General features: G+C 41.5%; 1 protein-coding gene across 1 annotated transcript; it reads left to right on the plus strand.

Annotated features, from left to right (window-relative positions):
• Positions 1-5,609: 5,609 nt before the first annotated feature.
• On the plus strand, positions 5,610-16,465 carry Usp44 (ubiquitin specific peptidase 44). Its single transcript, XM_027392641.2, has 5 exons — positions 5,610-7,066; positions 10,371-10,566; positions 12,514-12,622; positions 15,006-15,211; positions 16,176-16,465. Exons 1-5 carry the CDS (start codon positions 5,630-5,632, stop codon positions 16,373-16,375), a joined length of 2,148 nt encoding a protein of 715 aa, XP_027248442.1. The 5' UTR covers positions 5,610-5,629; the 3' UTR covers positions 16,376-16,465.
• Positions 16,466-18,450: the final 1,985 nt, after the last annotated feature.

Consider the following 18,450-nt stretch of genomic DNA (forward strand, 5'->3'; position numbering starts at 1 on the left):
TCCCTGACCTTTTAGAAACTTCCAAAGTTTGTAATCATAGTCCACAACACCCTGCTTTCTTTACAAGAATCATAGAACAACTAATAGAAGGAATGGTCAGCTGAAAAGGTCATTATGTCGAAGATAACTAGAATTATTAAAATCATCTTTAGATTTATTTTATGTGCATGAGTGTATTGTCTGCGTGTATTGGGATCCCTGGTGCCCATGATAGTCAGAGTAGGTCATATTCTCTGTAACTGGAGTTATGGGTGGTGGTGAACCACCATATGGGGTTAGAATACTGAGCCTGGGTTCCCTGCAAAAAAGTAACCAGTGTGCTTAACTACAAAGCCATCTCTCCAACTCCCAGAAAAGTGGAATTTATAGTGAAATATATTTTTTACTTTTGGTTTTTCCTAGAGGGTTTCTCTGTGTAGCTCTGGCTGTCCTGAACTAGCTCTTATAGACCAGGCTGGTCTTGAACTCACAGAGATCTGCCTGCTTCTGCCTCCTGAGTGCTGGGATTAAAGGTGTTGTGCTACTATTCCTGGGCCTCCATTTCTATTTCTTTTGAGAATTCTCTTCAGCAACTTACCCTATATATATTTTTATTTTTTAAAAGATTTATTTATTTATCATGTATGCAGTACGTGCCAGAAGAGGGCATCAGATCACATTACAGATGGTTGTGAGCCACCATGTGGTTGCTGGGAATTAAACTCAGAACCTCTGGAAGAACAGTCAGTGCTCTTAACCCCTGAGTCATCTCTCCAGCCCCTAGTGTATATTTTTAATTGGGTTGTTTCTTTTCTTGTTTTATTTTTAAGCTCTTTGTATGTTCTAGATATAAATCTTCTGTGAGATACATATAGCTGGTGAAGACTGCCTCTTGAGTCAACAGTTTCCTTTGCTGTACAAATGCATTTTAATTTTATGAGTTCCATTTGTGCATAACTGATCTTATTTCCTAAATGACCAGAGTCCTATTGCAGAGAGGCCATCTGCACCTGAATCTTGCAGTGTTTCCCCCACTTTTTCCTCCAGCATTTTCAGAGTCTTGGGTCTTTTTTTTCTAGGTTTTTGTACAAGCTGAGACAGAAGGATCTAGTTTCATTCTTGTATGTACAGATGTCCAGTTTCCCCAGCATATTTGTCAAAGAGCTGTCTTCAGCAAGTGCTTTTGTCATCCTTGTCAAAAACCATGTGGTACTTTGTACTGGGACTGTAGGAAAGGCGCCTCCTGCCATCAAAGGCTCCAGCTTGTGAAGATATAAGTTCATTTGAGATAGACTGAACTAAAAATGCCCTTGTTAGAGTTCTCGACTCACAACAGTCATATAGGGAACCAACCACTAAGGTGCACAGAGCAAGTGCCACTGTAGTAAAAGGCATGGAGCATGTAGTATGTCTGTATGTGGCAGCAGAGCTTGGCAGCACATCCACATGGTGCGGGCTTTACAGATCTTTTTTTCTTGCCATGTCTTTTCTGCCCTGGTGAACTGCACCCACAAACTGTGAGTCAAGCCCCTCTTTCTGTAAATTGCTCTATCGGTAATGTTCTTAAGGACGTGGGTAGTTACTTAAAGGTTCACTATATCATAGCAAGAAATTTCAGTTTGGTTTTGTATGAAATCTGTTTTTGGATAGCTGAAAGCATGCACAATGGTACTAGGCACAAATTGGGCTCAGGTTAATGAGACAAGTAGAGCTGGCCATGGTGGCCCCTGTCTGTAATCCCAACACTCGGGGGCCACAGATTAAAATCACATTTAAGACAGATAGGTATGGGTGTGGTTGCCACACTTGGAATCTCAGCACTTAGACGGGTGGAGAAGCTCACCACAAACCACAGAGCAGCTTGAATGACAGTAAGTTCTAGAGTCAGTTGAGACTGAGCAGGTTGGTATGGCTATAGAAGCCCCACAAAACAAACAAGTCCAGTTATCACGTCAGGAAAAGATTAAGAAACTGATGAGAACTGGCCATGGGGGAGAGCGGCTACTTTGTCCAGAAGCACTTGAGTTTTGAGAGTACAGGGGAACTAGATGCAATGACTTCCTATTTTCAACCATTGGTGTAAATGGTATAGAGGGGATGATTTGCAAGCAAGGGGCCTGGCATGGTGGCACACACCTTTAATTCAGCACTTAGGAGGTAGTAACAAGAGGATCTCTGTGATTTCAAGGCCTACATAATGAGTTCCAGGACATGCAGAGCTACATGATTGCAATCAAAGTTACTTGATTCCTTTGAGAATTGGCTAGGCTAAAACAATGTTGCTGTATACTCTTGTGGTTTTATTAAGCCCTTTGTTTTTAATTTTATTTATTGTGTGTATGCATGCATGTTCTTGCAGGTATGTGTAAAGATCAAAGGACAACTTTCTGAAGTTGTTTTCTTCTTCTCCTGTGGGTTCCAGAGACCGAACTCTGGTCTTCTTGCTGGAACTTTGACAGCTGAGCCATCTCACCATTCCACATTAGAGAATGTTTGAGATATAGCTCCTCCCTGATGAAAAAGAGCCCCTCCAATGAGTGACAAAGTAAGAATGTGTATACAGGTAAATATTGAGATTCACACTGGCTTCTGGAACAGTGGCACAGACAAAGTCCCATAGGAAGTTAGAGGGAAATGATCACTTTTGACTGGCAAGTCTTTATGGGATGGTGATGAATTCTGGAAGTTAATTGGAAGTGGTTCTTTTGGCTGGCATATACATGACAGAATGTAGCAAGACAAAGAGGATAGTTTGGATTCCAGAGAATTTTGAATGTAAGACTGATAAATATATATTACCTTTTTTGCTGCATTCATGAAACTGATTTATGAAAATAGTCACAATTAGCATTTTTTTAATTATATGTGAATGGGTGTTTTGCCTGAATGTAATTAAATAGGCCAAATGCATGCCTGGCGCCCTTAGAGGCCAGAAGAGAGAGTCAGGGAACTGGGGTTACAGGTTGTGAGCTGTCAAGTAGATGGCCAGGAATTGAACCCAGGTCCTCAGGAAGAGCAGCCTGTCTTACCTGTTGAGCCATCTCTCCTACCTTATGACTAGTGCTTTTTAAGAAATGAACTTGCACAGAAATTCTTAGGCTGCACTGTTCTTAAAAGACTTATTTATAAAATTTTGTTTCAGGTATATTTGTTGGGTGCAAACCCTGTGCATTGAGTCACGAGAAAAGCAAGTTAAGGCAGTGAGCAAATTAAAAATTCATTGTCTTTAAACACTGGAAAGTAACCAAAAGCTCGTATAATATTTGTAAGTACATATGTGGTTTTAAACAGCCATTTACTAGCCACTTATGTCATGTGTGGCATATTTTAAAAATGTAAAGGATGATAGTACGGATAATTTAAATCCCCACAAGTATATTTCACTGAGAGCATCGTAAGTACTTAATGCTATTATATACACACAAATAATGTTATCAGAATCTGCAACTGATGCCAGTGTTTTTGCTCTGCCATAGCTCTTTCAAATGAATATGTTCAAACCATGTATTTGATTTTCTGGAGCCAAGCAGTTAGAAAAGAAGGGCCTTGAACCCTGGAGAGGAAAATGAGAAGTGTCAGGAAAATGGTTCCATTCTCCTCTCTCTTCAGGCTTTTAGATCTTTGTGTGATGGGGCCTTTGGGGCTCTTCACCTAGCTGTCTCCCAGCTGTGGCTCCAGGCAGGAGAGCAGGTTGCATCCTCCTTGGCCCGTGCTTTCCTCCCTGCTCTTCCCTTGCCTGCCCACCACTTGCTGCCTTCTTTCAGGGTTGATGGCATAGGTCCCCTGCTCTGTAATTACAAGATCTGTAATTCCATCATCTATATTACACATCCTAGAGTTTTAAAAGATGCAATCCCTTTTAAAATATAAGTACCCATGAGAGAGGTTAGACCTTGCCGTTTTTTTGCTTGCTTGCTTGTTTGAAGACAAGTTCTCACTATGTAGTGTTGGCTGGCCTGGAACTCAATATGTAGACCAGTCTGAGTCTGTCTTTGAATTCAGAGACCTGCCTAACTCTACTAGGATTAAAGGCATGTGCCACCATATCTAGCTTCATTATAGCATGCTGACATCCATTAAATCTTGATTTGGCTAAGAAGGAAACTCTGAAAAAAGTGGTCAACTTTAAGGGAATTGTAATTTATAGCATTTTATTGTTTTTTGTTTGAATCCAGAGCTTTGAATCTGCTAAGCAAGTACTCTGCTGCTGAGCTATAATCCTAGCCATTTTTTCCTTCTAATTCTTATTTTAAGTCTATCAGCAGTTAATATGTACCGAGAACTATATTATTAATTGTCAGGAAATGTTCTATGTTTTGCAGATATAAATATGTCTGTAAGGTATTATTTGCCCTTAAGATAATCCAGGTAGATTTGCCAGTCAGTGCGTGGTAGATACCTCAGGGAGGAAAGCAGGGGCCAAGGTGGTAGCTGCCGCCATAGATCCAATCTGTGCTCCTGCCTGGAGCCATAGCTGGACCAAAGCTAGGTCTAGAGCCCCAAATGAGTCTTCTGGACAAGTTTGGACTCCAAAGAATGCTGTTTTTGTTTGTTTGAGACAGGGTTTCTCTGTGTACCCTTGGTTGTGCTGGAAGTCGTTCTGTAGTTCAGGCTGGCCTTGAAATCACAGAGATCCACCTGCCTCTGCCTCCCAAGTGCTGGGAACGAAGGCATGCACCACCACTGCCTTTAATTAAATTTAAAGTGAGCAGTTGAGATTTGTGAGTTGGGTCTCTTATCAGATTCTTCACAGAGAGAGGTTGGAAGGCATCAGAAATGGCTTCCAACTTTACTTTTGTGGTTTTCCTGGGTCCCCGGAGGTGACACCTGCAGGTACCATTGCCATGCAAAGTTTCTTCTTGCTATAGATACTTAAAGCACAGTGTGTCATGGTGGTCTTGTATTCTGTAACTAGGTACTCACCTCATCCTGAAGTTTGTGTTCAGCTTTGGTTAAGTTGGTGACAGAATGGTTTGCGATCAATTATTTTTAAGATAGACTTTCTGTTGTGTTTCCTCTGTATGTTATGTGGCACTGGAGTCAAACCCAAGGACTTCATGCTAGGGAAGCGCCCTCCCACTGAGCTGTGTCTGTAGCCATGTGTGGTTACAATTCTCTGAATCCTACCAGTTTTACTCAACTTTTGTTTAAACCCCTCATACTGCTCGCCCCGATATTTTATTTATTTATTTAAAAAAAATGTGCTTTTGGAAACTGCTGTCAGTGTGTTGGATAAAAATATTCTAATCGAGTGAAAAGTGGCCACTAATTTTTCACCACTAGATGGTGACAGAAAATCAAAAACGAAAGGTTTTTAAGTGGACCCATGGGAGAAAATAAAATGAAATGTTTGCAAGAGGGGAGAGAGAGAGAGAGAGGAGAGAGAGAGAGAGAGAGAGAGAGAGAGAGAGGAGACTCAGAGCAAGGGGAGCAAGGGGAGCAAGGAGAGGGAGAACACGCTCTGGCACAGTGTCGGGCAACACGGAAATGAGCCAGGAGGAAATTTACACTGTTGTTTTGGGTAAACATAAAAAAGGATCTTTGCTTAGATCTTGCCCTCATTCTGCTTAGTTTTCAGGTGCTTCAGGTGTTATGAGGAGAGACTTGTTTGGATGATGCGCTTCTCTGACGGTCTGGAGAAACAGTAACAATGGATGAGTGTAAACACATCGGGCAGTTGCAGCTTGCCCCGGATCATTCTATCTTCAACCCTCAGAAATGGTACTGTACGGACTGCAACACGACGGAGTCGATCTGGGCTTGCCTGAGCTGTTCGCATGTGGCCTGCGGAAGGTATATCGCGGAGCACGCACTGAAGCACTTTGAAGAAAGCAGCCATCCCGTTGCGTTCGAGGTGAATGACATGTATGTTTTTTGTTACCTTTGTAATGATTATGTTCTCAATGACACTGCAGCTGGAGACCTGAAGTCACTACGAAGTACATTAAATGCAATCAAAAGTAAAAATTACGCGTGTGCGGCTCAGAGTAGCGTGGTTTCACAGGCTGTGGATACACGTGACGAGTCCTCCTCCTTCCACGACGGTACCCAATCTCTGCCTGGGAACGAAGAAGATCAAACATGCGCTGCCGCTTGGCACAGAAGGACGCTCATGGGCAAAATCTTCAGAACTTGGTTTGAACAGTCAGCCATTGGGAGAAAGAGGCAAGAACAAGTTCAGGAGAAAACGGTAGCAAAAAGAGAAGTGAAGAAACGGCAGCAAGAGTCGGAGCCACAGGTGAAAGCCGAGCTGGAAAGCACGCCCCCACGAAAGAGTTTACGCTTGCAGGGCCTCACTGAGGCCGCCACCATAGAAGTGGTGCCGGTGCCGGCGCCGGCGCCGCCTCCGCCCTTACCAGCCAAAGACAAGGCGCTGCCACCTACCTCGGAAGACGGAAGACTGAAAAAAGTAAGTGACTGCTTAATCAAACGAAGGCCAGCAGTAACCCCTGGTGTAACAGGACTGAGAAACTTAGGGAATACTTGCTATATGAATTCTGTTCTCCAAGTGTTGAGTCATTTACTTATTTTCCGACAGTGTTTTTTAAAGCTTGACCTGAACCAATGGCTGGCTGTGGCTGCTAGCGATAAGTCCCGACCCTGTAAGCACTCACCTGTCACAGATGTGGCTGCTCATCAGATGAACGAAGGCCAAGAGAAAGAGAAAGAAAAAGAGAAAGAGAAAGGCTTCCTGTGCTCCAGACACCCAAGTCTGCCCTCAGGCCTCAGTGGCGGGTCCTCGAAGAGTCGAAACATGGAGCTTATCCAGCCCAGGGAGCCGAGTTCACCGTACAGTTCTCTCTGCCACGAATTACACACTTTGTTCCAAGTCATGTGGTCTGGGGAATGGGCCTTGGTATCCCCCTTTGCTATGCTTCACTCAGTGTGGAAACTCATCCCTGCCTTCCGTGGCTACGCTCAGCAGGACGCTCAGGAGTTTCTTTGTGAGCTTCTGGATAAAATACAACGGGAACTCGAGACAACAGGAACCAGGTTCCCAGCTCTCATCCCCACTTCCCAAAGGAAACTAATCGAGCAAGTTCTGAATGTTGTAAATAACATTTTTCACGGACAACTTCTTAGTCAGGTATGATTTCTTACCATATTCTATCATCATAGGAAAAAGTGCAGCCTACAACGGGATATTTTAAATGTACCTAGAGTGTTAAAAGTTTTCTCAGGGGGCTAGAGAGACGGCTGAGTTTTAAGAGCACTGGCTGCTCTTCCAGAGGTCCTGAGTTCAATTCTCAGCAACCACATGGTGGCTCACAACCATCTGTAATGAGATCTGGTGCCCTCTTCTGGTGAGTAGGCATACATGCAGGCAGAACACTTACATAATAAAGTCTTAAAGTTTTTCAGGTCAAAATCGATTGCTTTTATGAATGTGTGAAGAAGTCATCCATTCATATACAGTTTTCTGTGACTCACTGGAAGATGTATTTGTGGAATTAAAAGTCTTTTGAGCTGGTGGTGGTGGTGCACACCTTTAGTCCCAGTGTTCGGGAGGCAGAGGGAGGTGGAACTCTGAGAGTTCAAGGCCTGCCTGGTGGTCTACAAAGCAAGTTTCAGGACAGACAGCTAGGGCTAACACAGAGAAACCTGTCTTGAAAAAACAAAAACAACAAAAAAGAATAGCTTTTTTTAGGGGAGAGATGAAGGAATGCACCTTCTAGGTAATAATGTAGCAGTCTCTGAGCAGTTAGGAGTGTCTTATTCCTGATATACTGAGAATGGATGTGGTATATGAACACTTCCATGAATCCCAAAGTAGGTAGCTCCGGCAACTCCTATTAGAAGCTTCAAGGGTCAAATCTTAAACAAGTAGGGAAATTTTAAGGTAAACAAACATGACTTTGATTAGATTAATAATCCTAATTAATAATCCTTTATATCTATTACTCCTGTCAGTTTGCCTTGTTGTGAAAAGATGAGCTGCAAAACCAGAGTCCATCTGTTCAGTGGTTCTCTGACCAGAACTGATAAAGTGTCCCTAGACATGAGCCCCATCTTTCCCATAACACGTAGTTTTCCTTTTTGTCTGTTTCAGCTGAGGTGGACAGGGCTAGAGAGATGGTTAAGTGGTTACCGCTCTTGCAGAGGGCTGGTGGCTCACAACTGCCTGTAACTCCAGCCTCAGGACATCTGCTGAAACCTCTGGCTTCTACAGGCACCTGCACTCACGTAAACATACTCTACATACCACACACATACATACTTAACAAATTCCTGGTTTTCATCTAGAAGATTTATGTATTTTAAGTATATGGGTGTTTTGTCTGCATGTACACACACCAGAAAAAGGCATTAGATCCCATGGGAATCCATTTAGTTAGAGATAATTGTGAGCCACCATGTGGTTGCTGGGAATTGAACCGGGGATATCTGGAAGAGCAGCCAATGCTCTTAATGCTGAGCCGTCTCTTCAGCCCATTAAAAAACAAATCTTAAAAACATTTTTTGATTGTTCTTTTCAAAACATTTTTGTATCTGCTTATTTAAACATATTTAGCCATCCCTCTGTTATAGATTTAGGACTGTTTCCAATTTTTCACTATATCATAATAAATTAGTATTTTTCCTGTTTTCCATGTGACATGGTCCTAGAATTGCTTTATCCAAAGGAAGTAGCTTGGGGGTTGGGCAGGTGGCCCAGAGGTTTAGAGCTCAGTTCCCAGCACCCACTTCAGGTAACTCACAACTGCAAGGAGAATCCAGAGCCTTTGGCCTCAAAGAGCACTCACTCACGTACACACACCCATAACACAAGTACACAGAATTTTAAAGAGAGGAAGTAGTTTGAGTAAGTGATGATACTTTCACTTGCAGTAAGTTATTTTCTCATTTAAAATAAGGGAATCTTGCAATTAATAAAGTTTGTTTTATAAACATTTTGCTTCTCTTTTTGGGCCTTACACCCTACCACTGAGCCACTACATCTTCTCTTTTTCCTTTAAACATGTAATAGGCTTCTAGGGAACCTCAAGAACTTCTCAAAATGTGGCTCTCATGCTGAGTTCCTAGACTTACCTCTAGTAGAGTTCTTTTTGTTGGCTTGGTACGTCAAAATTCTGTGTTAGAGTTGCCTTATGTTGTTTGTACACAGCAAACCAGAAGACGGCATTGAATCCCATTGTAAATGGCTGTGAGGCACTATGTGGTGAACTCAGGACCTCTGGAAGAGCAGCCAGTGCTTTAACCACCGAGCCAGCTCTTCAGTCCCTTAGTCTGTTGTCTGTGCCAGAAAATGTAGTTGATATGAGTTACTCTGCTGTCTCTCATGTCGTGTACATTCAGCTCGTAATGTCTTCACCTATTCATGTGCTGGGTTGATAGCATTAAGAATCCCAATCACTAAATTACCTCTAGTTGTTAAGCTCCTGTTTTTTGGGGGGGGGCGGGGAGAGTTCTTCATGAGATTGAACTATTTTCCCAACTGTTTCTTGGTTTCATATCTTGATTGGATTTTGTTTTCTTATGTGCTGGGGACCTAATCTAGACCAGCCTAGGTTTCATAGAGAGTTCCAGGCTAGCCTGGGCTAGAGAGTAGGTCACTGTCCCTCTCAAACAAACAAATCAATGAAAGACAAGGAAAGAAAAGGTGATAACCCTCATCTAATGACATATATATATTAAATGCATGTAACTATATATTATATATGTGTACACACACACATATAAACATATAATGCTTATATAAAAATGGGTCTTTTACATTTTCCCCCTAAATCCTAGATTTGACTAATGTTGGAGATTTGTTTTTCAAGACAGAGTTTTTCTGTATGTAGTCTTGGCTGTTCTGGAACTTGTTCTGTAGACCAGACTGGCCTTGAACTCAGATTCGCCTGCCTCTGCCTTCTGAGTGTTAGAATCAAAGGCATGCACTACCACCACCAGGCTGGTTTTGTGTTTGTCTCACCATGCAGCATTAGCTGGCCCGGAATTCACAATGTAGACCTGGGTGACCTCACGTTTTTGGAGAGCCAGTGTTGGGATTAAGACCATGCACCCCACATCCTACTGTGATTCTTGATGGGGCAGTAGCTGAAGCCCATCATTGTAATGAGTTTAAGGACAGTCTAAAATAACTGTGTGTGTGTGTTTGGGGGGGGGGGGGTGTTTGGTCTGCAGAGGACGACTTAGAACTATAGTCTCTCCTTCTACCCTTTGGGTCCTGAGAATCCAACTCAGCTCATCAAGCTTGGCAGCAAGTGCCTTGTCTCACCAGCCCTAATAAATATCTTCTTGAAGAAAAACAATTATAATGAACTGTCCTGACAGATTGTAAATGTTGTCATTCATCGCCCAGATGGTTCACTGGCAATGACCTCTAGTGAAAGCAAATGATTTGGCAGAAAGACTGTAAACCAGAGCAATGTTTTTCTTTGCAGGTTACGTGTCTTGCGTGTGACAACAAATCAAACACAATAGAACCATTCTGGGACTTGTCACTGGAATTTCCAGAGAGATACCAATGCAATGGAAAAGATGCTGCCTCCCAGCCATGTCTAGTTACTGATATGTTGGGCAAATTTACAGAAACAGAAGCGTTAGAAGGGAAAATCTACGTGTGTGACCATTGTAACTGTGAGTACAGACAGTCTCTGTGCTTTTTTTAGGATTGGTGATGGAGAATGAGGAAGCTGGGAGTCCTAAACAGTAGCTATGAGAAGGAATTTTCCAGTTCTACAAAGGGAATCAGACATTTCTGCTTTATAACAGTCGTTATTGATGGCATTAAAAATCTTCTTGCAGTGCTGGAGAGATGGCTTAAAAGTTAACACCACTGGCATTCTTACAGAGAGCCAGGGTTCGATTCCCAGCACCTACACAGCAGCTCAAGCCTGTCTGTAACTCCAGTCTCAAGGGATCTGATGCCCTTTTGCCTCCTCTGGCACACATGTGGTGATGTATATATATATATATATATATATATATATATATATATATATATATATACACACACACACACACACACACACACACACACACACATTTTTACCCTGTATACCCCATACACATAGAATAACATATAAATTATTTTATTTTCATTATTTATTATTTTGGGTTTTTGAGACAGGGTTTCTCTGTATAGCCCTGGCTGTCCTGGAACTCACTTTGTAGACCAGGCTGGAGATCTGCCTGCTTCTGCCTCCCAAGTGATGGGATTAAAGGTATGCACCACCAGTGCCTGGCTCAGCAATAAATTTTTAAAAATTATTTCCATGTGTCAAAAAAAATGACACTGGAGCTCGAGATCCTTTATGCTGGAGATCTGGATGCTAGGCATGCCTGGTAGCCTTAACACTGTAGCCACAGCCCAGGCTGATGTTAAACTTCTTGGGAAAGAAACACTTTCCAGGGCTGAAGAGATTATTTTCTAAAACCATCTAAAGTCACAGTTTGTTCTGAGTTCTAAACTCTGTGATAACATAGATAACCTAAGATTTATAAGATTTGACAGAGAAATGGGCCTTTCTAAGATTTGGTATGATGAACTTAAAACTAAAATGTCCCAAATATTCTCATTGCCAAATGTAGGGACAGACAGCATTATAAATACAGAATGTGGTCTTGTATTAATCTGCGTATGTACTGAGGCTAACAGATGCAGGCCTGGAATAGATGAAGGTGAATGTTTACAAGCATGTTGACAAGTGTGAGTTCGGTCACCCTGCAGCCATACACGTATAGTCCAAAAGTAGGACCAGGACATATAGCAGCAGTTGGATATTAGTGGAACCTGCCCAGAGCTGACATGAGAAGCACCGCTGACCAGCAAGCAGAGGCTCTGGGAGGATGTTTAGCAGAGAGTCCAGGGCACAGACCCTAAGTAGACACAGAGAAGCAGAAGAGACAAGAGTCCTGAGTTCTGTTTGTTAAGAGCATGGCACTGAGTGAGGAAGCCCTTGGATACACCACCAGGAAGAGGGGAAGCGAAGAGGATAAAGGAGTGCTCTGAACAATACACATCCACATGCCAGGGGACTTAGTAGCTAAGGCGAAATGAAGTCACATTTTTTTAAGTGTTTGGAAGATATATATTAATGTAAGCATAGGGGAAATTTTTAACTCTCTCCTCTTAACTGGCATAGGCAAATCTACTTTTAAACACATAGCAGTGTACTGTTTTATTTTCATGTGTATGAGTGTTTTTGCCTGTATGTATATAAGTACACCACATGTGTGGAGCCCACAAAGGCCAGAAGAGGGCAGGGCATTCCCTGTTACTGTGGCTACAGGCAGTTGTGAGCCTCCCTGTGGTCCTGGAACTCAACATGGATGCTCTGCAAAACCAAGTACTTGCTCTCAGCTGCTGACCCCTTACAGGATTAGTATTAAGTCCTGGGGTTACCTAACTTGACTACTCAAGTTTCTTGTTTACATCATGCACTCGTTGGGGTCAAAGCTTATGCTCATCTAGCACAGTGTGATGCTGTAACAGTAGATTAGTTGTAAAAGAGTTTACTCATGTTTCCCTTGTAGTTTTGAAACTGAGGTTTTCTTTTGCTTTTTCTTTTTTTGCTATTTTAGCAAAGCGTAGAAAGTTTTCGTCAAAACCAGTTGTACTCACAGAAGCCCAGAAACAGCTTATGATATGCCACCTACCTCAAGTTCTCAGACTACACCTTAAACGATTCAGGTCAGTAATGCTAGTTCTACCAGTTATGAGTAATCTGGTCATTCCTTCTGTTTAGGATGCTTCAGAACTTAACATATACATATGACGGATTAAATTTGAACACTATATACCTGGCTAGTGGATGGCATCCTTCAAAAAAATGTAGTTACTATCTTTAACTTGGAACAATAGGCATCATCCATATTTAATAACTGAGTTTTGTTTGTTTGTTTGTTTGTTTTTTGAGGTAGGGTTTCTCTGTGTAGCCCTGACTGTCCTAAACTAACTCTGAAGACCAGGCTGACCTCGAACTCACAGAGATCCGCCTGCCTCTGCTGCCTGAGTGCAGGGATTAAAGGCATGTGCTACTATTGTCCAGCTTTGTTACTGCTTTTCTGAGCCAGGACCAGGGCAGCCTGGAACTTACTATGTAATGTACCCTAGGCTGGCTCAAATTGAGTATCCTTCTGCCTCAGTCTCCTGGACACTCATAAGAGTATATCACATATCCTAGCAGTGACTATGACCTGCTATATATATTTTAATATATTGTTTAATACTCAGGTATACTTTTAAAAAATGTAATTTGTAATGTGTATATTTTACTCAGTTGCTTAAAATATACTAATCAACATAGTTTGGGGGCTACTGAGAAGGGTCAAAACACCTGCCATCAAGTTTGATGACTTGTGTTCAATCCGCTGAACCCCACCCATGGTGAGAGAACTGAGTCCCCTAAGTTGTCTTCTGGCCTTCACTCACACACTGTAGTATGAACAGCTTCCAAAATGAACATCAAAATAAAATGTAGTAAGTGTAGTGGCACACACCTTTAATCCTAGCACTTGGGAGTCAGAGGCAGAAGGATCTCTGTGAGTTCAAGGGCAGCCTGGCCTTCAGAGTGAGTTCCGGGACAGACAGACAGGGTATACAGTGAGACCCTGACTCAAAAATAAACAAATAAAATCTCAAGTTCAATTCAAAGCCTTTTTAAACATGTATCTATTTATTTGTGTAAATGCATGTTCATTCACACATAAGAATGCCACAAAACACATGGAGAGGTCAGAGGACAGCTTCTGAGAATGGCTCTCTCCTACTGTGTAGGTCATGGGGATTGAACAGTTTGACGGGATTGGTGGCAGCCACTCTTTCCCACTTAGGCTGTCTTGCTTTGCTAGCTCCTAAAGTAGTTTACATAACTTTTTTTTTTTTTTCCCCTCAAAATAGGGTCTTTCTGTATAGCCCTGGCTGTCCTGAACTCTCTCAGTAGACCAGGCTGGCCTTGAACTCAAAACTCAGAGATCCACCTGCCTCTGCTCTCTCCAGTGTTGAGATTAATAATTTCTTAGCCAGGCAACGGTGGTGCACACCTTTTAGACTCAGTACTCAGGAGGCAGAAACAGGCAGATCTGAGTTCGAGGTCAGCCTGTTCTACAGCCAGGGCTACACAGAGAGAGACCCTGTCTCACACCCCCCCCCAAAAAAAAATTTCTTAAATTTCTTAAATTCAAGTACAGCATTACACTGTTACAGTACACTGTTAACTTTGACTGTTTAGGTGTTTGTTGTAGCAGTTAATTAAGATGCTGTGAGAGATAGTAGGTTCCTTTCTCAGGATTATAGAAATAATGTCACATTTGAGGAAAGGTGGTAAAGTGTGTAACTTTCCCAGAGCCTGTCTTAGGGCACTTGGGGACCTCAACCTTTCAAGTCTTAGATAATATGGCCACACCTTTAGGAGTCCTATCTGAAGCATAGATCCTAACAATCTAGCACAGGACACCTACACCCACCCTGTTCCATACTCTCTGATGCTTGAACAGCCACTTCTTCAGAACCTCCTGGGACAACTGATCTTTACCCCATAGCTGCTCTTAGCCACTCAACCATGTCCCCCTCCCCTTTTAATCCTATGTATCTCATGGCCCAGTGTTGAGCTTCATACAGCATGCCCAAAAGATAAAGTATATAAGTGGAGGATCACTTAAGCCAAAGAGCAACATGAACAAGGAAGGTATGGAGGGAAGAATAGGGCATACAATAAAGGTTTTTCAAAACAGGGTTTCTCTGTGGCTTTGGAGGCTGTCATGGAACTAGCTCTTGTAGACCAGGCTGGTCTCGAACTCAGAGATCCACCTGCCTCTGCCTCCCAAGTGCTGGGATTAAAGGCCTGCGCCACCACCACCCAGCTATTTATGCATTCTTAAAACTAATGGGGCAATCTTGGCTGGATCTTTCTGCAAAGTAATCCTAAATCCTCTATGGCCAATTCAGTATTGAAAGGGTGTGTTCTATACAAATTCTTTGTATTTCGTGGTCTATGAGATCCACTCTTAAAGCTGTCTAGACCTAATGTAAAGCAAACTTTCTCCCCTTGATTTTTACTGTTGTTTGTTCCCAGATGGTCAGGACGTAATAACCGAGAGAAGATTGGTGTTCATGTTGTCTTTGAGGAAACCTTGAACATGGAGCCCTATTGCTGCAGGGAGACCCTGAAAGCTCTCAGACCAGAATGCTTCATCTACAATTTATCTGCTGTAGTAATCCACCATGGGAAAGGATTTGGCTCAGGACACTACACTGCCTACTGCTACAATTCTGAAGGAGGTACAGCCAAGAAAAACCATTTTTTTCTTGGTCTAAAACTGAGAACTTATACTTAGGTTCCTAGCAGTTTCTAAGTTGACCGCCTGACCAGTTGCCTTCTTTCTAGACAAAGGCTTTCTGCAGTTGGTGCTGCTGGATTACTGGGGTCAGGAGTACAGAAAACAGTCTACTCCCTATGTTAGTTACTCTGGCTATTCTGGAATTTGTTATGGATACCACACTGGCCTTGAACTGGAGATGTGCCTGTGTCTGCCTCCCCTGAATAATGGGATTAAAGACACATGCCATATACAAGGCATCTTTTTTTTTTTTTTTTTTTTTTTTTTTTTTGGCTTTGAGATAGGGTTTCTTGTCTGTAGATCAGACTGGCCTCAAACTCAAGAGATACCCCTGCCTCTACCTCCCAAGTGCTGGATTAAAGGCATGTCATGTGACACCAGGTCCAGCACTTTTTCTTAGAGTCATACTTTATGCTCACTGGTTCATTAAAGAGCAAGTTATCTGATAACCTGGGAGATCACAGATATTTGTTCAATGTTAGCATACAAAATCCTTTCCACTTGTGTTCTCCATGTCCCTTCTAGAGCAGCCGAGTCCTGACAGAGTGACTGGACCACTGAAAAATAAACACATGTGCATACACATACCCTAGCAGTGCAGACAGCAAAAAGCCTATCTGTTCTACAAATCAGCCTGTCATACTAGGAGTAAGTTGTGCTTTGCAGTAAGTGGCTGAAGGAATGTAGGATGTCAGATACACTCGTCAGATTCTCTAACTTCAAACTAATAAAACAGGTTATTCCATAAAAAATTCTAGAGTAACACTTTCCCATTGCAAAGAAAATGAACCAGCCATTACCTTTCCTTCGGAAACTCTCCATTTCCAATTAAACAGGCTTTTTATTTTGCAGTAGAAACTTCTGAAATTCTTTTACAAACATTCAGTTTCTTTGCTTCACTCTAGGGTTCTGGGTACACTGCAATGATTCCAAGCTAAGCATGTGCACTATGGATGAAGTACGAAAGGCCCAAGCTTATATCTTATTTTATACTCAGCGAGTTACTGAAAACGGACATTCTAAACTCCTGCCTCCCGAGCTCCTATCCAATAGCCAACATCCCAGTGAAGAAACGGATGCCTCTTCTAATGAAGTCCTTAGCTGATCCACAGTGGGCTCTCGTTATTTGTATATATACTTTTTAAATGGGCTGACTTACGATGTGAGCTTCATTGTTTTTATTTTTTAATTATGATCAGTGCATGCTACGTTTAGACATTTTGTATTTAACTACAAAGGTTTTGTTTTTTTTTTTTTACAAACTATAAATATATATCAACTGTAGGCCAACTAAACATTTTTTTCAATTATTTGAGTTTTATACTTTTAGTGTTTACCTCAGGCTATTATTACCTCTTATATTTTGATGTCTTAATTGCCTCAAATCATGAATTTGTGCAATCTACTAAAGGAATTCAGGTGGCATTTTTATATATATTGTTACTTATTTATCTTTTGTAGCTGTTTTCTACAGATTCTGAATACATGGGAAGGATATGCTTTTCATAGATAGTCTTACTACAATAAGAAAGCCTCTGGTATACTGACTCCAGTTCTGCCCCCTTAAAGGTAAATGAAGATCGGTACTGATGGTTATATTCCTGGGGCTACATGCAGAAGCACAAGGCTCAGTTACATGTAATGCAGTTACTGGTCTTTCACTACACAATTGATTGCTTCCGTAACTGTTCTTTATTGAGCACAAACTCATAATGAAAAAATACAAACAGTGTATTTAAATGAACTTTGGAACTATGGGCAGTGAGAAAAAACAGTTCTAATAAAGCAGTCACAAAAATCTGAATTTAACTAACCAATATATTATGATATACAAATGTAGTTTCTCTTGAGAATGAGTTGATTTTATGTTTAATTACACTAGATCTCTTAAATGCTTGAGGTTCTTAGTTTCAAAGGAATAAAAAGTCTTAAAGATGGGGAGAAACGCATAGGGCAGAAGAGAACTGTTCAAGAACAGCGACTAGGTTCTTTTTTTCCCTAAGTAACCTAAGCCCGAATCTTTTATTCTTGCTAGGATTATGTGACTACTGGGATCCTCTTAGGGCCAGGGTACCTCTTTAAAAACACTATCTAAACTGAATTTTATTGAAAGCATTCTAAAGAAAGCTCTAGTGCTGCTAGCTTCACTTATTCAGAAGATGGGTTGGGGGTACGCTCCACCAAGCTACAGATCAGTATGTAAGATCTCAAGCTCCCTGTTAGCCACTGAGCCTTTGTCCCCTCTCTGCTAAAGTCAATTTATTTACAGCTTACCAGAAAGAGGTATCTTTAGCAGATTTCGGAAAACAGTATCACCTGGGGCAGCTGACATACACTGCAACAAAAATGTATCAACAGACAAATCATTTGTTCCAAACATACAACTGGAGCATTAAATGGCTAGATCTGTAAATGTTCATTTACCACCACCTATGCAAACTGTCATCTAAACTGTTAAATATACCTCATTAAAGATGTATGTGGTAAAGGTACCAAGTCTAGCCTTTAATTTTGAGGAATTTCTTCTTTCTTTTGTGGCTTTCTGTTTTGGGTTTTTTGTTTTGTTTTTTGTTGGCTTTTTTCTTTTGAGTTAGGGTTTCTCTGTGTAGCCCTGGCTGTCCTTGAACTAGCTCTGTAGACTAGGTTGGCCTGAACTTACAGAGATCCTCTTGCCTCTGCCTGAATGCTCAGATTAAAGGAGGACTGTTTCTTCTGTCAACACATTGTAGCACATAATTTTTAGGGGCACAAAACATGAAGCTATACTGTCTGTCATGGTCGCCTACAAAGTAAAACACCAGAACAAAAGTGACCTAGGCTTTAGTATGTGTTATAGGTGGCATGCGGCAGTGCTATAGTACTTTCCCATTAGATTTTATTGTGAATCTAAAATTGTTCTTAAAAAAAAAAAAAGAAAAGAAAAGGAAAAAGCATCTTGAAAGAAAGAAAAAACCCAAATGATGAACAGAAACTTAGGTTTCTTATTAAATACCTCAGATTAACATGGACACCTACATTCTAAGTTGTTCCAACAACAACAAAAAAAAACAACAGTTTGAGTTGTAATAATTTACTAAAGGCACTACTGTTAATATCAAACTAAGACTTACTGCCAATAAGAGATAAATGCATCACTAAATGTAACAATGATTTTGAGAGATGAACAGCTAGGGAAGCAAA

The sequence above is a fragment of the Cricetulus griseus genome, assembly GCF_003668045.3.
Source record: "Cricetulus griseus strain 17A/GY chromosome 1 unlocalized genomic scaffold, alternate assembly CriGri-PICRH-1.0 chr1_0, whole genome shotgun sequence".
Classification (NCBI taxonomy): Eukaryota; Metazoa; Chordata; class Mammalia; order Rodentia; family Cricetidae; genus Cricetulus; species Cricetulus griseus.

What these genes read in the sequence shown, in the direction of transcription:
- Usp44 (XM_027392641.2), top strand. Translation starts at nt 5,630, where the DNA reads ATGGATGAGTGTAAACACATCGGGCAGTTGCAGCTTGCCCCGGATCAT. An exon ending in ACGGACAACTTCTTAGTCAG is followed by an intron (nt 7,067 to 10,370) that starts GTATGATTTCTT and finishes TTTTCTTTGCAG; the next exon opens with GTTACGTGTCTTGCGTGTGA. An exon ending in CGTGTGTGACCATTGTAACT is followed by an intron (nt 10,567 to 12,513) that starts GTGAGTACAGAC and finishes TTGCTATTTTAG; the next exon opens with CAAAGCGTAGAAAGTTTTCG.